The 16,810-nt window shown below is 37.8% G+C and overlaps 1 protein-coding gene across 1 annotated transcript; it reads left to right on the forward strand.

Moving 5' to 3' along the window:
* Window positions 1–4,918: 4,918 nt before the first annotated feature.
* On the forward strand, window positions 4,919–6,888 carry LOC132051660 (probable carboxylesterase 120). Its single transcript, XM_059442819.1, has 2 exons — window positions 4,919–5,609; window positions 6,288–6,888. Exons 1-2 carry the CDS (start codon window positions 5,090–5,092, stop codon window positions 6,746–6,748), a joined length of 981 nt encoding a protein of 326 aa, XP_059298802.1. The 5' UTR covers window positions 4,919–5,089; the 3' UTR covers window positions 6,749–6,888.
* The last annotated feature ends 9,922 nt before the right edge of the window (window positions 6,889–16,810 follow it).

Raw genomic sequence — 16,810 nt, forward strand, 5'->3', positions numbered from 1 at the left:
CATTTGCATCGTAAGTAAACTAACGTGAACTCGGAGAGGTCATGGAACCCTTATAAGGTTAAGGAATACTTTTAATAAGTGCTAAGCAAGTGTCTAAAGGTTTCGGGATCAAGTGAAATGAAGGAAATAAGTTTGTCAAAATTTTGGGAAAACTTGGCAGGATTTTGGACAGAAATTTTGGTCCAACTTGAGAGAGGCATATCTCCTAGAATATAAGGAGTTACGGAACCCATAGCCTATCTAAATTGAAGTTCAGAAAGTCTCCTTTCCAATACAACTGACAGATTGCAAATCTGAGATACACGTCCTATTATACGGTCCGTATAATATTATACGACCGGAAATACTGACCCTTTTTTTTTATATACGACCAACTTATACGAACCATATAATATTATACGAACCATATAATACAAAGTCGGTGGAAATTTTCAGAATTTAAGTATGATGACCCCTTTTCATTTTGAACATTTTAGACATAACCCCAAGCTCAAGAAAGCTTTAGAAACCTCTCCAAAACATATTCAAACAATTTTCCAAGCCAAGAGCAAAGATCAAAGTGAGGATTAAGGTGCTTAGGTTTTCAAAGTGAGGTTTAAACTTATATTTTCTTCTTGTAAAAGATTGGGAAGGTATTTTAAGGTGGAGTAACCTTGGAATTGAAGTGTTCTTGCATTTTGAGGTAAGATTCCATCTTAGTTTCATGTTTATGAGTTTGTTTGGTAATTATGTTAAGATTTGAGGAGAAGAAATTGGAGGAAAAGTTCAAATATGCATTTGATGATATGTTGAGTTGTAAATTAACTTGAGCTATAATTATTAGCATGTTTTGAGCATAATCTTGTTATGAGGACAATAATGGTGTTTTATTGTGGTTTTGGGAGTTGTTTTGAAGATTGGAGGAAGTAGATGATATAGGGGAAATGGTGCCCGAATTCTCGTAACCCGAATTATCCTTGAATATACAACTCATCTAAGTTGATGTATGAACATAATGGAGGTATGATTAAGGATATGTTTTTCAATATAGGTTCGGGTGAAGGGAAAGCATCGGAATAAAGGATCCTTTTGAGTGGTAGCTTGACGAATAGGGAATGTAAGGTGTTCGTTTCCCTCTTTCTTTGGCACGAATCCAACTAGGATATGAACATGAGCGTTCCATAACAAATTCACTCCATTCCTATGCTTTGTATTTCAAGTTTTAATGCCTTAATTAATTGATTGATTCTTGAAATATTATCATGTTTATCATCATTAAGTTATTTCTTTGGATTCGATACGAATTCCATAATTTATTTGGAGGTTACTGACCTTATGTCACTCCGAAAGGCCCAATGTCAGTTTATTGACTTCCCATGCATTCCATATATATGTATGTATTACACTATTTTACTACACCGCGCTGCGCTATAGTCGACCGGGCAGGCACATAGATGTGCACACCACTGCAGTGGGCAGGTTATGATGTTACCCCGGATGCGGGATGCCCCGGACGCGGGATGATGATGATAACACCGAGCCTAAATGGCCGAGCAGGATACTATATATATGTATGTATAAAAATGATTTTTATCATGCATTGCATCTCGTACGATTTTCAGATGTCCAGGTTTCTGCTATCCTCATTTATGCTATATTATGTCTTACTTATGTCATTACTTCTCTGCCTTACATACTCAGTACTTTTATCCGTACTGACGTCCCATTGCACGGGGCGCTGCATTTCGTGCTGCAGGTCCTGACAGATTTATTGGAGAGCAACCGCAGTAGGACTTCCAGCTTCAGCGGTGTCAGCAAGTGCCACTACTCCGGACTTGCTATCTTTGGTACATTTATGTTAGCATGATATATGTCCACATGTACACTCTTAGAGGCTCATAGACATAGTGTGGTATGTAGATATTATGTTTGGCCTTGTCGACCTTGTTTTAGTTTTGATATTCTCCTGATAGCCTTGTCGGCTTTATGATACTCATGATGTTGTAGTGGCCTTGTCGGCTCGCATGTTGGATTATCGCATATTGCTGTATTTAGGCCTTTTCTGCGTGCAGGTGTCCATCGAGTCATATTATATAATAATCTTGGTAACTGTTACGTTAGGTGGATTCCGGCCTATGGGTCGGAGCCCGTCATTTCGCTCGTTCGGGTGTGACATTTGATTATCAAGAAGAGCGCCACATCTTGATCTCAGCTTTGTGAATATTCCATAGTTTATGGCATTTTCGATATCTCTTTTTGATGGGAATATATGTCCCTTTATATAGATGTGAGCTAGGGTTTATGGTAAAGTAGCCTCCAAAAAACCCTAGCCGACCTTAGAGTTTGAAGATATATTGGACTCGTCTGTAGAGTCTTATCTAGAATCGAGGAAAATTTACGTGTCTACACTCCCGCTATCTCAATTTATGTGATACTTTTCGCTTCCCGAGATTCAAACTGCATGAACTTTGACCAACATTTTAAGATGTATTTTTTCACCAAATTGATATGAGAAAAGTTGCAACTTATAGTACTTTTCATATAGTTTCAAATATATAAATTTTAATCTGAAAATATTGAGTTAATATAATCCAATTTAGCTTCAAAATTTTGTCAAATTGACTTTTGAAAAGCGAAAAGTATCATATAAATTGGGGCGGAGGGAGTATTACTTTCTCCCAATTTGTGTGATGATTTTACTGAGCATGGAATTTGATAAACAAACCAAAAACTTTTGAAATTTGTGATTTAAAATAAGACATAAATATTTGTATGATTATAAATTATTTTACTTATTATAAATTAACATTTTAAAATTAAATTATTACTAAATATAAGAAAAATCATTTTTTTTTACTGACTAAAAAGAAAGAGTGTCACATAAATTAAGAGCGAGAGAGTAGTTGGATATTGAAATTTTTTACAATGGTAGAGGCACAACATGGTTGTGTGAGGCTCCATTCTAATTTTGACACTTGGATAGTGGGGTCCATTTGCACACTTTATATTTCACTCATCACCCACCATCTCAGTCCCGCTCTTCCGCTCACCCATCTTCCTCTTTCGTTTTCTTTTTCTTATATTATTCAATCATGACCTAACGCAATTCTACACAAATTGGAAATGAGAAAAGCAAAAGAAAAACTAATATTTTTTTGGCAACTAAAGAAAAGAGAGCAAATGGAGGAGTTGAACATACAAGGAAAATAAACGAGACTGATGCGGCAAAGCATAATTTAATTTATTTTATTTTGATCATTCTCAAAATTTCTGGAAATATGTAACCATAGCTAAATATTAAAGAAAATACTAAAAATAGAGTTTATTTGGTTTAGCTTAATTTAAGCAATTTTTAGAAACAAGTACTTAAAATACTTTTTAAGTGCTTAAGTTGAATTTATAAATAAATATATAAAAATGTTGAAGCTGAAATAAGCGGTTCATGTATTTGATTAAAAAAAAACTAATAGACATCTTTTTTCTGTTAAAATAACTGAAACATTCTTAAAATAAATGGATATAAATACCGAAGCTAAAAATAAGCAGTTGATGTTTTTTATTAAAAAGAATTACTGATAACCATTTTTTCTTTTAAATAAACAAACGCCTTTAAAACTGTTAATATTAAAATTAATATTAAAAATAAGCTTATTATTCAACATTCTTAACAATATTTTTTTAAGGTTAATCTCATAGTTGTTTCGTTGTACAAATGAGTTTGAATTCATGAATTTCTTTTAAAAAATGAGTTTAAGGTGTAAAATTCATTAGTTTATTAGAGATAAAGAAATTTTTGATGAAAAACTAAGCAAAGTACTTAAAATTATTTATAAAAGTTAATATATTGTATATTTATAATTACAAAAATTGTGTATATTATTTTATCAGTTTGTTTCGATTTTTTCTTTGGTTTGTTTATAATAAAACCAAACCAAATATTATTGGTTTTTTAAAATTTAAAATTTAAAATCAAACCAAACCCAAATAACTATCGATTTGTTTGAATTTTCGGTCTGAATCGATTTTTAACCAAACCGTGAACACCTCTATACTTTAGGATATAAATTGATTAGATAAGATTTTTTTTAATAAATATAGATAATTTATTTAAATAGCATGTAATAATTAATAACATGATCAAAAAAGTATTTTTCTTCGTAACTACAGATCCTAAGGTAACAAGTAGATTTTCTTTTTCTTTTCTGTTTTTGTTTTATTTTTTACGCCAATCCTATAAAATAAAATAGCGGCTTTGTGCCGTAAAATAATTGAGCTAAAGTTCCAATTTTTTAATTGTATTTGGGAGTTGGATATTAGACAGAGAAGAGAACAAAAAGAGAATGAAAGAAGAAGAGGGGTGGGCGGAAGCGGGGGACTGGGGTGGTAAGTGGTGAGTGTCATGTAAAGTATGTAAATGGACCCACTATCCAAGTGTCAAAAATAGAATGGGAGCCTCATGCAACTATTGATTGTGCCCCTACCATTACAAAATTTTCGTTGTATATCACAAAAAGGCACATCCCAAAAAGGGCTATGCATCCTTCAGTAGCCTATCAGTAGTAATAACTTCACTACCGAATTTTGACTAAATAATTAATGGTGTACTCTCTCCGTCCCTATTTAAGTGTTTTAATTTGACTATAAAATTTAAGAAATAAAGAGAATTTTTTGAATCTGTATGTGTATAATGCACTTAAATATTCTCTGAATTTTATGGTTATAAACTTAATATATATATGAATTGTCAACCAACTAGATATAAAAAGAGACATTATAGTTTTAATAGATGAAAAAAAAAAAAAGACAATTAAATTGGGACGGAGGAGTAATAACTTTTGTCAAAGTAACTTGTCAATACCAAACCGAAAGCAGCTCCCAAATCTTTTTTTTTTTTGTGGTACTATAAGGAATTGGAACTTGGTCAGAATTCCAACCAAAGAAACAGTCCTTTCCTAATAAACCGACATGTAGCACCTTCTTCGCATCCATAACAACTCCCACAATTCCCACAAATATTTCTCTATAAATAACATCCAAACGTTTGCCACTTTAACACATCCAGTGAAGCAAAAATAACCTCCCACAGAAGATTAATTACTACTAATCCATTATGGCTAACAGCAGATTTGCTCGTCCAATTTTTGACAACCCCTTTCTTAAGATTGAAGAAAAAAAAGGTGACACAGTAAAACGTAACTCTGAATCCCTTAGACAAGCCAATTGTGATCCCAAAGGCACTTCGTTAGTCGTAACCAGGGACGTAGATCTCGACACCAGTAAAAATACCTGGCTTCGACTTTACGTGCCTAGACGACTAACAAAAGCTACTAATCCTAAGAAATTACCGCTCATTGTGTACTATCATGGTGGTGGCTTTGTTTATTTCCATGCCAATACGTTTATTTTCGACGTTTTTTGTCAAGCACTAGCTGAAAGAGTTGGTGCTATGGTAATATCACTCGAATATCGTCTTGCCCCTGAAAATCGCCTTCCTGCAGCTTATGATGATGCCATGGATGGGTTACAATGGATTAAGTCCACTAAGGATGAATGGGTCAGTAACTATGCTGATTTGAAAAACGTTTTTCTCTGTGGAACTAGCTCTGGAGGCAATTTGGCTTACAATGCAGGTAGATCTTACTAACGTCTATCTCTCGGTGAACTTAGTATGCGTTTGGCCATAGATTCAACATATTTTTCACTTTATTTGAAATTTATAAAGTTGGAATTGAAAATGAAGTTATGTTTGGTAATACTTTTTACAAAGAAAAGATGAGAGTAGTTTATTTGGAATTTATAAAGATGGAGTTGGAAAACAAGTTTGGAGACTTTTCCAAATTTGGAATCCCACTCCAATTTTATAACCAAACAATGATTTTGAAAAAAGTGAAAAATTAATCCAGAAGAAAGTCAATAATTCTCATAGCCAAACGGCTTCTTAGTTTTGTCGAAATTTACATAATTTTCAACATTTTGATTTTGTAAGTTTGGGTTTGGTTTGCAATTGGAGATTACTATAAGATGGATTTAATAGATAATGAAGAAGCTAAAGATATTCAACATCTATTATATATACATAGAATATAAATTTTGAAACTATATATACAGTATAATTTTCTAGCGAATGGGTCCAGATGAACCCCTAGCTCTGCCCTTGCTAACGGATTAGCTATTTTGATCCATTTTAACCGAATAAATTCAACCTGTTGGTTCAAGTCAACAAGCTAGTTATAATTCAACCTGCTTAAACTTGAGTGAATAGGATGAATTACTAAAAGATGGATTGATTTTGCCACCTCTATACGCAGGTCTACGTGCCGCAGCTATAGCTAAAGAGCTAGAGCCTTTGAAGATCAAAGGGTTGATTTTGCATCATCCATATTTCAGTGGGAAAAACAGGACAGAATCAGAAGAAAAGCTGAAAGATGATCAACTACTTCCACTTCATGCTATTGACAAGATGTTTGACTTGTGTTTGCCAAAAGGCGTTGATCATGATCATGAATATTGTAACCCTTGTGCTAATGGAGGGTCAAAACATTTAGATGATATAAAGGAATTAGGATGGAAGGTTTTGGTTAGTGGTGCATCTGAAGATCCTTTAGTTGATGCTGCTCGTAATTGTGTTAGGTTGATGGAAGAGAAAGGTATAAGAGTATTCAAGTTCTTTAGAGATGGTTACCATGCTATGGAAGTGTTTGATCAATCAATGGCCCAGGCTTTATATGATGCTACCAAAGATTTCTTATATGCTGCTACTAGAATTTAAATTATAATAGTAATATCTATGTTGTGTTTGTTTCATTTCATTCTGGTGCAGGTGAGTTTAATTTCTTTGTTCAAATAAGAGAGCGCTGTACTCCATATAGTGTATGGAAGTTTAATAAGTTGTTCTACTTTTCTGATGAATTAAGATGAGTACTTTTTTTTTTGTTTTTGCTCGTTTGTTTTGTATAGGGGTAAGACCAGCGGGGCAGGGAGAGCAAAACAATTCCCTTTCGAGTTTAACTTTTATGTACTGATAATGCATATATAGTTTTTTTGTACTAATAGACCGATATGATCTAAAATAACGAGTAAACTGTCATTGGTAAGTTCAATTCGGTAACCTATAAAATAAAGTGTATATACAATAGTTTTAAAAATACAATGATGTGAAATCTTTCGGTAATACTTTCCTGTATTGGGCTAAATTGGTATAATACAACTGGACCAGTATCATGATGACACGTGGCAAGGGACATGACTCATGTATGAGTCAGCATGTAGCTTTCCCGGAGGAAGCTCTTTAATTGCGGAGGAGTATTCGGTTGCGGAAGACCATTGGAATAGCTCTGGAAGAGAGACCAACAGTCTACCATTATGAATTAGGTTCTACGCCTTCCATGGGACGTTAATAGGCTTTATTGTCCTCTTTATTGCTTAACATTATTAAGGCATTAATTCTCATTATTAGCAAGGACACGATTCATGGAACGTGTATCCCAAATCTCATGTATAAATAGGACTTATCATTCCATTGTAAAGGAGACGAAATCCAAGAGGAATACACAGCATATAATACACACTTGCCTCATTTTAAACTCTTTTTACTTTATTCTCGAGTTCACCGAGGTTCTAATTGCAAGCCTGACCGGAGTCATAGGCATCAGGCCTTGTCAAAGCCTAGGCTATTCTTAACTTTATTTCGTTTATATTTCGCTTATACTACTTATAATTATGTATTACACTGTTTTGCTGGTCATTTTGATCCACGTGTCCTTGGCCACGAACACAAATTCAACTGAACCGTTTTTCGGGTAAGTAATTTGGCACCCACCGTAAGCCTAGGACAGTTGTGCTAGTCATTGTGACCGTTGTTTGTTTTACTAACTTTTCGTGAATTCTATTTCGTGCCCTAGTATCAACTACAGGTATGACAAGAGGCAATGGCAACACGAATGTTGGTGACAACTTGGGTAACAACCAGCTTGGCCTTGATGGTTTCCCCTCCAGGATCCTGCAACGGGATTGTAGCTGTCACGACCCAACCCCGTAGGCCGTGACTAGTGCCCGATCTGGGCACCCAAACACACCCATCAAACAGAGCCACACACGGATGGCTTATGTATATACAAATGTCAAATGTTGTCTCAGATTATATCAAACACATCCAGGTATATAACAGAAGCCGACAAGGCTGTGTTTCAAATATATACAAATTTCCAGAAAAATTTCGGCAGAGTTTCCTTTGTTTTACGGACTATCCAAAATAACCCTGCACGCAGAAAATACCAACAAAGGCCACACAGGGCCAACAAAACATCATATATACATATGCGGGCCGACAAGGCTGCCGCGGCGAATGGAATCGCGCAAACACAACATATACAAACACAACGCATTTAAGTAGGCACAACCCACAAACATGTCCACGGACCTCTAAACGGACGAGACGTAATCATATGACGGGACGGGGCCCCGCCGTACCCCCCGAACAAATATATACAAATGCACGAACAAATATATACCAAAATATAAGCTCCGGAATGAGAGGAGCACTCCAAATAGCAGATGTCACGACCCAACCCCGTAGGCCGTGACTAGTGCCCGATCTGGGCACCCAAACACACCCGTCAAACAGAGCCACACACGGATGGCTTATATATATATACAAATGTCAAATGCTGTCTCAGATTATATCAAACACATCCAGGTATATAACGGAAGCCGACAAGGCTGTGTTTCAAATATATACAAATTTCCAGAAAAATTTCGGCAGAGTTTCCTTTGTTTTACGGACTATCCAAAATAACCCTGCACGCGTAAAAATACCAACAAAGGCCATACGGGTACGACAAAACATCATATATACATATGCGGGCCGACAAGGCTGCCGCGGCGAATGGAATCGCGCAAACACAACATATACAAACACAACTGTACGGAAGTAAGCACAACCCACAAACATGTCCACAGACCTCTAAACGGACGGACGTATTTAATCATATGACGGGACGGGGGCCCCGCCGTACCCCTGAACAAATATATACAAATGCACGAACAAATATATACCAAAATATAAGCTCCGGAATGAGAGGAGCACTCCAAATAGCAGATGTCACGACCCAACCCCGTAGGCCGTGACTAGTGCCCGATCTGGGCACCCAAACACACCCGTCAAACAGAGCCACACACGGATGGCTTATATATATATATACAAATGTCAAATGTTGTCTCAGATTATATCAAACACATCCAGGTATATAACGGAAGCCGACAAGGCTGTGTTTCAAATATATACAAATTTCCAGAAAAATTTTGGCAGAGTTTCCTTTGTTTTACGGACTATCCAAAATAACCCTGCACGCAGAAAATACCAACAAAGGCCACACAGGGCCGACAAAACATCATATATACATATGCGGGCCGACAAGCACGCGCGGCGAATGGAATCGCGCAAACACAACATATACAAACACAGCGTACGGAAGTAGGCACAACCCACAAACATGTCCACGGACCTCTAAACAGACGAGAATCATATGACGGGACGGGGCCCCGCCGTACCCCCCGAACAAATATATACAAATGCACAAACAAATATATACCAAAATACAAGCTCCGAATGAGAGGGAGCACTCCAAATAGTAAGAGGGTGTCCTAAACAGGTGGATCACCAAAGCGTGCGTACGTACTGCGGGCATGAAACGCAGCCCCCCGAGGAAAGGGGGTCAGTACGAAATATGTACTGAGTATGCAAAGCAGAAAGTATAGTATACAAATCTGAGTCATGATCGAAATAGAGGTACAGAAAATAAATGCATTCCCAAAATATCAAAATATTACTTTCAAAATACAAGTCATGCCTAGGGCACAGAAAATATGATCGCCCGCCCGTCAATGGCGCCATAACACAGCATAACACCAGAAAGTTTCAAATCTCCGAATCTCCGTCACATATCATACACAGCATATCGCCATACACAGCATCACACCAAATATAAGTGGAACCCGGCCCTCGAGCGAGGAACTCGGTGAACCATGAACACAGCATAACACCGGAGTACATCATAATGCACACGACAATAAAACCGGCCCGGGAACCGGCGAACAGTATCATAGTAGTAGGCACGAGAGGAGTAGTGAGGAATCATATGCATAAAATCATAGTCATAATCCAAAAGATAAGTAAAATAGTCATATTTGAAATCGGAATAATAATTACAACATTTTCTTTCCAAAGTTATCGAAATTACATAAAAGGGCGTCGCGGGACCCACGGACGAGTATAGACCCGAGCTGGGCCCGCTTATGGGAAAAAATACTCATTCTATATCATACAATCTCCTACGAAAATCTCAACGCAATCCGAGCTTTTCTGTGAAAGTTATGAGCGTTTGAAATTTTGGAATCGCTAAAGAATGAACTTTAAAACAAAAATCAGCTTTCATGTAATCTTTACAAATTATGAATTCCAAGAACATAAGGATCAATGTTTTGTCATGACAAGGCAAGGATGCCAAAGAACAAATGCGATTCATAAACATGCTCGGATTGCGAGAATAGAGTTTCCTCGAGGCTTATATCATAACCTATTTTAACTAAGGCATGCCGAAGAAGGAAGGTTACTTTACATACCTCAAACGCTCTCCAAAATGATCCAAACTCGAGCTAAATCCCACCTATGATTCGGGCTGCCCACGATCTATAAACAAGCCATAAAATGCCAAACATTAGCTAAAGACTTTTTGGGCATTAAATTCCAATTTCGTCCTTAATTCTACAGAAATTTGGGCAGCATTTCCCCTGTAAATAGGCTACCCCGAGAATTTAACTCGGCCATATCAATCAACAACAACAACAACAACCAACCTAACAACATCAACAACCAATCCGAAAGACAAAACAACAATAATAACTCTCTTTTCCATCATTCGACAACATTCATGAATTCGATTCAACGGCTTACCTTCAAGCCAAGATCGACGCTTATACATTCACATACTAACCCGAACCCATACCAACAATATTTAAAGACATTCTAAGCAATTCATACAACATTTCCAACAACCCAAATTTTTCTCCAATTCAGCCGAAAACAGCCCCAAACCCGAGAGCCTCACTTAAACCATTCCTCATTTTCAAATCATGATTTGTATCCACAATCCACATTCTAACAATGCTATTATCACCAATATATAATTTACATTAAATGTACAATAATCTCCAATTCAGCCCGCAACAATCACAACCTCAATTTGAGTTAATAAACATTCATTTCTAACATAGAATTCACAACGACGACGACTAAAACATTAAGCGATATTCATTCGTTCATTGTCATATAATGTGACCCATTTCGACCAACACTACACATATACATATATGGATGATTCTCAATCGTTCTTCACCTTACAATGATCATAACAAACTAACTAGGCATTAATTCATAGTTTCAACACAACACAACAAACACCCATTTACACGGCTAAGCTCCACATGCACAACTCACTTCCAACATTTCATATTTCATGATATTCATCCAATTTTACATATTACAAGATACAAACAACCTTTATAACATACAAAGCATAAATGATTCTTACCTTTCTCCTTCAATTTCCCAATAGCGTAGGGTTTCCAAAGATGAAAATATAATGGGTTGATCGCTCCAACGACACCTCCACGCTACTTAGGGACCTCAATATAGTGGGTTTACACCAAGGAATTAATTTTAGAAGAGCTAAAAATGGGAGTGGATTTTTCTTGAAGTTGGCCGAGAGCCTTCAATGGAGGGTCTTCAACTTCTTTTATGTTCTAAGTGTTGAAATGAACTAAAGATGACTAGTGGTCATCTTTTAATTCCCCCTTTTTGAGTTGTACAAAATCTTGGCCCACATTAATGTGTTGGATCAATTAAAAGATGACACAAAAATGGTGTGGGCCACTCCACATTACACGGCTAACCATGGAAATTGTGGATGATTTTCAACTTCCAATTTTATCACTTTTGGTCTCAAATTTTCCTAATTGTTCCATACCAACAAATTCATGCACAACTTATATCTCAAAATAAAATCAAAGGTCAAAAATCCCGACTTTGTATCCCGAAATAGTTTTGTCCTTAACTTATCATAATTAATCCGAATTGTTCCAATGTTTAAAAATACGGGTTCTAACATCCTCCCCCCCTTAAGAACATTCGTCCTCGAATGTTAGATTTACCTTACGGGTCATACAAACAATTTGGGGGAGTTTCCTTTTTAACTATCACAACAATACATTCATTGATCAAACAACATAGTCAAATGGAGAATTGGATTACCTGTAGGCTCTGAAAATAAATGAGGATACTTCTTCTTCATCTGCTCCTCAGCTTCCCAGGTCACTTCCTCTCGGTTATTATTCCGCCACAGCACTTTAACAGAAGCCATATCTTTGTTCCGCAACTTTCTTACCTGACGATCCAATATGGCTATAGGCTGCTCCTCATAAGATAACTCCTCTGTGACCTGGATATTGTTATACCCCGCATTTTCGGAGCATGAGTACGACATGCAACTCACCGTAGTAATGGAGTGTCGGAGACGTCCCATGATGTTTTGAAAGGCACAAGCCATGGAAAATACGTAACAACGAAGAAAAAGGATGAATTACGATCTCGTAAGTCGTAGTCGGGAAAGAGTATTTTGAAACACGAGAATATGGCCATCATTAGTATAATAAGTGATAAATATCATGTGTGGAGAGTTTCGGAATATTTCGAGATCGAACAAATTGAAGAAAATAAGTTCGACGAACATTTGAGAAATCTTTGGATGAATTTTTAGTTAACTTTGGAGGCACATATCTCCTAGTATATTTGGAGTTTTAAGGCGAAACAAAAGCCTAAAATGAAGTTCGTCGAGTCTAGTTTGTAATGCAACAAACCTCTTGTTGATAGGACCTCGGAGTAGAGAGTTATAGACGTTACAAACTGAACTGTCGCGCAGAAACAGGACGCTACAGTACCGCTACAGTACTGTAGCTACAGTACCGACCCAACTCATTATAAAAGGGGTCAAAACCCCATTTTTCATCATCCAAAATGCTCTGAAAATTTCCAGAAAATTCAGCCAAAAAGAAAAGGGCTCTTATACCACCTAAAAGTGAGATTTTGAGTAAAAATTCAAGCTATGAAATACCAATCGAATCTCGGGCAACACGTAGACGCGATTATAATTTTGTTTGGTGTTGGAGTGAGTTTGGAAACAAGTGGGTATTGAAGATCTTGTTACTTGAGTAAATACAAGGTATGAATCTTCAAATCTCTCTCTTTATCAAGTTTGATTAAGGAATAATTGCAAGAATTAAGTTATAATTTTTGTGTTGATGTTGTTGATTTATGGATTGAGTGTTGAAGAGAAATTTGGATGGAAATACATATATTTACCTTGTAGGATGTTGGGTATGTTATTATTGATGTTGTTAGTGTTAATTGCAACTTCTTTACGGAAATAAAGTTATTAAATCGTCGTATTGCAAGTGGGTTAGTTAAGAAATTTAGGAAACATCGTGTGGGATGTTTTAGGAAGTATATTGATATGGAAATGATTGTATTGTGTTGGTATTGTCATTGTTGTGTTGGTTGTTGAATTGGAATTTCGGGCTAGGCATATAAACAGGGGAGATGCTGCCCGAATTTTGACAGAATCTAAAAGGATTTTAATTAAAGTTTCGAGACGAGCGTATGATGATGATTCTAATAATAGTATGAATGGTTTTATATGTAGATTACGAGGCTACGAATAATCTTCAGCGAATTGCACGACATGAAGTAAGTTGGAAGTCGAGAAGTTATTTCCAGGTATGTTAAGGCTCGTTTCCCCTTTATTTCAAAGGCATGATCCCTAGATTATGTTTCCATAAATGTTTCCAAGTTATCCATGTTATCAAAAGTTAAGAAGTCTAAGATCCCGAGACATGATTTCCTCTATGATATTCCATAAATATTTTCCGAAATATTCATATGTTCTTTTCCAACCCAAGGATTGTGGCTATGTGAGCCATTATGATGAAAACGATGATGTCAGAAATGGGAATATTATTATGATGACTATGATGAGAATGGTTTCATGTTTAAATGTTCCAAGTTTACGATTTCAAAGACGATATGAGAATGTTGAGCTATTTATCGATTTCTCAATTTATTCATGGATAGTGACTTTATTTCTAAATTCCCCAAGTATATGAATTGATGCCTTATGAGATTTATAATTGTATTCTATGTTTTCTCTTAATGCTATTTTTCATTGATAGTCTCACCTTATAATAATTGTTCCTTCAAGGTGAGACAAAGCGACGATGATTATTCCATAATATAATCGGAGGCTACCGACCTTACGTCACTCCGATATAGTTGCGGCTTTTAATTGGGCTCTTATGCATGCTTTATATATATGTATGTATTTTCTCACACCGCGCCGCGCTATAGTCGGCGGGCGTGTGCACGTAGATGTGCACACCACTGCAGTGGGCATGTTATGATGTTACCCCGGACGCGGGAGGCCTGGACGCGGGCTAATGATGATCACACCGAGCCTTAACGGCCGGGCATGTTACTCTCACACCGAGCCTTCATGGCCGGGCATGTTACTATTTCTATGTATAGGTATTGAAATGTTTTTCTTAAAGGCTAAGCATGCATGACATCCGCCTTATGAGGTATTCAGACGTACATGTTATCTTGCTCCTTATTATTTTTCATATCTATTTTATATTGCTATTCATGCCTTACATACTCAGTACATTATTCGTACTGACGTCCCTTCTTGTGGACGCTGCGTTTCATGCCACGCAGGTGTATACAGATGAGTAGAGGTTATGGCTAGAAGATGTTCCAGCTGGATTGGCGAGCTCCATTTCCTTCTGGAGTGTTGCCGAGTCAGAGCATCTATGTTATGGTATGATGATCTATATTAGAGACTTTGCAGACAGAGTCACGTATATAGCCTGCCAGTTTAGTAAGCGGCTATTTAAGCCGATGTATCCATTATGTATTTCTTTATAGATCTCATATGACTACAGATTCTATTTGATTTGAGATAAACCAAAAGAATGTTTGTCGAGAAGCTTCCTTTATGCATTTTATCCCATGATTTAAAAGTCTAGTGAGATCACGAGTATAACGAGAACCAGTGGGTTCGCTCGGCTCTAAGTAAGGGTCGGGTGCCCATCATTCCCTATCAGGATTGGGGTGTGACAGCTATCATCTACAGGAAAAACTCTGGAGGGGTCATCAATACATTTACGAAGCATAGAAACGTGAAATACCGGGTGTACCGCTCCCAAATCAGCTGGCAGATCTAACTCATAGGCAACCTTGCCTATCTTACGAATAATCTGATAAGGCCCAATATATCTCGGACCGAGCTTTTCTTGCCGAATCTCATAACACCTTTCATAGGTGACACTTTCGTAAAAACCCAATCGCTAACCGAAACTCCAAAGGTTGACGGCGATTATCCGCGTATGATTTCTCGTCGACTGGGTGCCAATAATCTCTCTCGAATAAGTTTCACCTTATCCACGGCCCGCCGGACCACATCGGGCCAATCAACTCGTCCCCCCAACATCAAACCAACCGATCGGTGACCTACACTTTACGCCATACAATGCCTCATAAGGTGCCATCCGAATACGGAGTGGTAGCCGTTATTATAAGCAAATTCAACAAGCGGCAAATGGTCATCCCGGCTACCTTCGAAATCAATAACACAGCCCGTAACATATCTCCCAATGTCCGAATAGTGCGCTCGGCCCGTCCGTCGACCGGGGATGGAATGCGCAGACCGAGACTCACTCGCGTCCCCAATCTCGCCCGAAAGGATCTCCGAAATTAGCCGTGGCGGGCACCTCTCGTCGGAGATAATAGATAAGGGAACTCCGTGAAGTCGCACAATCTCCCCGATATAAAGCCCGGCATAATCCTCACCGAGTAGGCGGTCCGAACCGGAAGAAAATCGATTTCGTCCGATCAACAATAACCCAAATGGAATCATACCTCCGTGGAGTGCGAGGTAAACCCGTAATAAAATCCATATTAATGATCTCCCACTTCCACGTCGGTATCTCCGTCTCTCCGCAATAGCCCACCGGCTTCGGTGCTCAATCTTAAACGCTGGCAATTCGGATACTGAGCGACGAACTCTGCTATATTTCTTTTCATACCATCCCACCAATATAAGTATCTGAGATCATGGTACATCTTCGTCGACCCTAGGTGAACAGAATATCGGGCATAATGTGCCTCGCCCATAACCTGTCGCCGCAACCCACGCAACGTCGGTACACACACTGCCTCGTGGAATAACACTCCATCGTGTGAAATCTCAAACGGAGTCTTCTCGTGCCGGGCCGCATCTCTCGTACCGTGCCGAATAGGATCCTCATACCGATGCCGCTTAATATCTTCGTAATAGAGGACTCGCAATACCTCGAACAGAAACCCCAACATCTCCAGAATCTGCCGAGCGAACTCCAAGACTAGCCAACTGATGAATGTCGCGAACCATTTCTTTCTCTCTCTCGATGACACGTACGCTAGGCTACCCATAGACTTGCGGCTAAGTGCGTCTCGCCACAACATTATCTTTCCCGGATGGTAGAGAATATCAACATCATAATCTTTCGAACTCTAACCACCTCTCGTCGCAAGTTCAGCTCCTTCTGTTTAAAGATGTACTGGAGGCTCTTATGATCTGTATAAATATCAACGTGAACCCCATATAAATAATGTCTCCACATCTTCAAAGCATGAATAACCGCGGCCAGCTCCAAATCGTGAGTAGGATAATTCTTTTCATGTTTT

This window comes from Lycium ferocissimum, chromosome 4, assembly GCF_029784015.1.
Source record: "Lycium ferocissimum isolate CSIRO_LF1 chromosome 4, AGI_CSIRO_Lferr_CH_V1, whole genome shotgun sequence".
NCBI lineage: Eukaryota > Viridiplantae > Streptophyta > Magnoliopsida > Solanales > Solanaceae > Lycium > Lycium ferocissimum.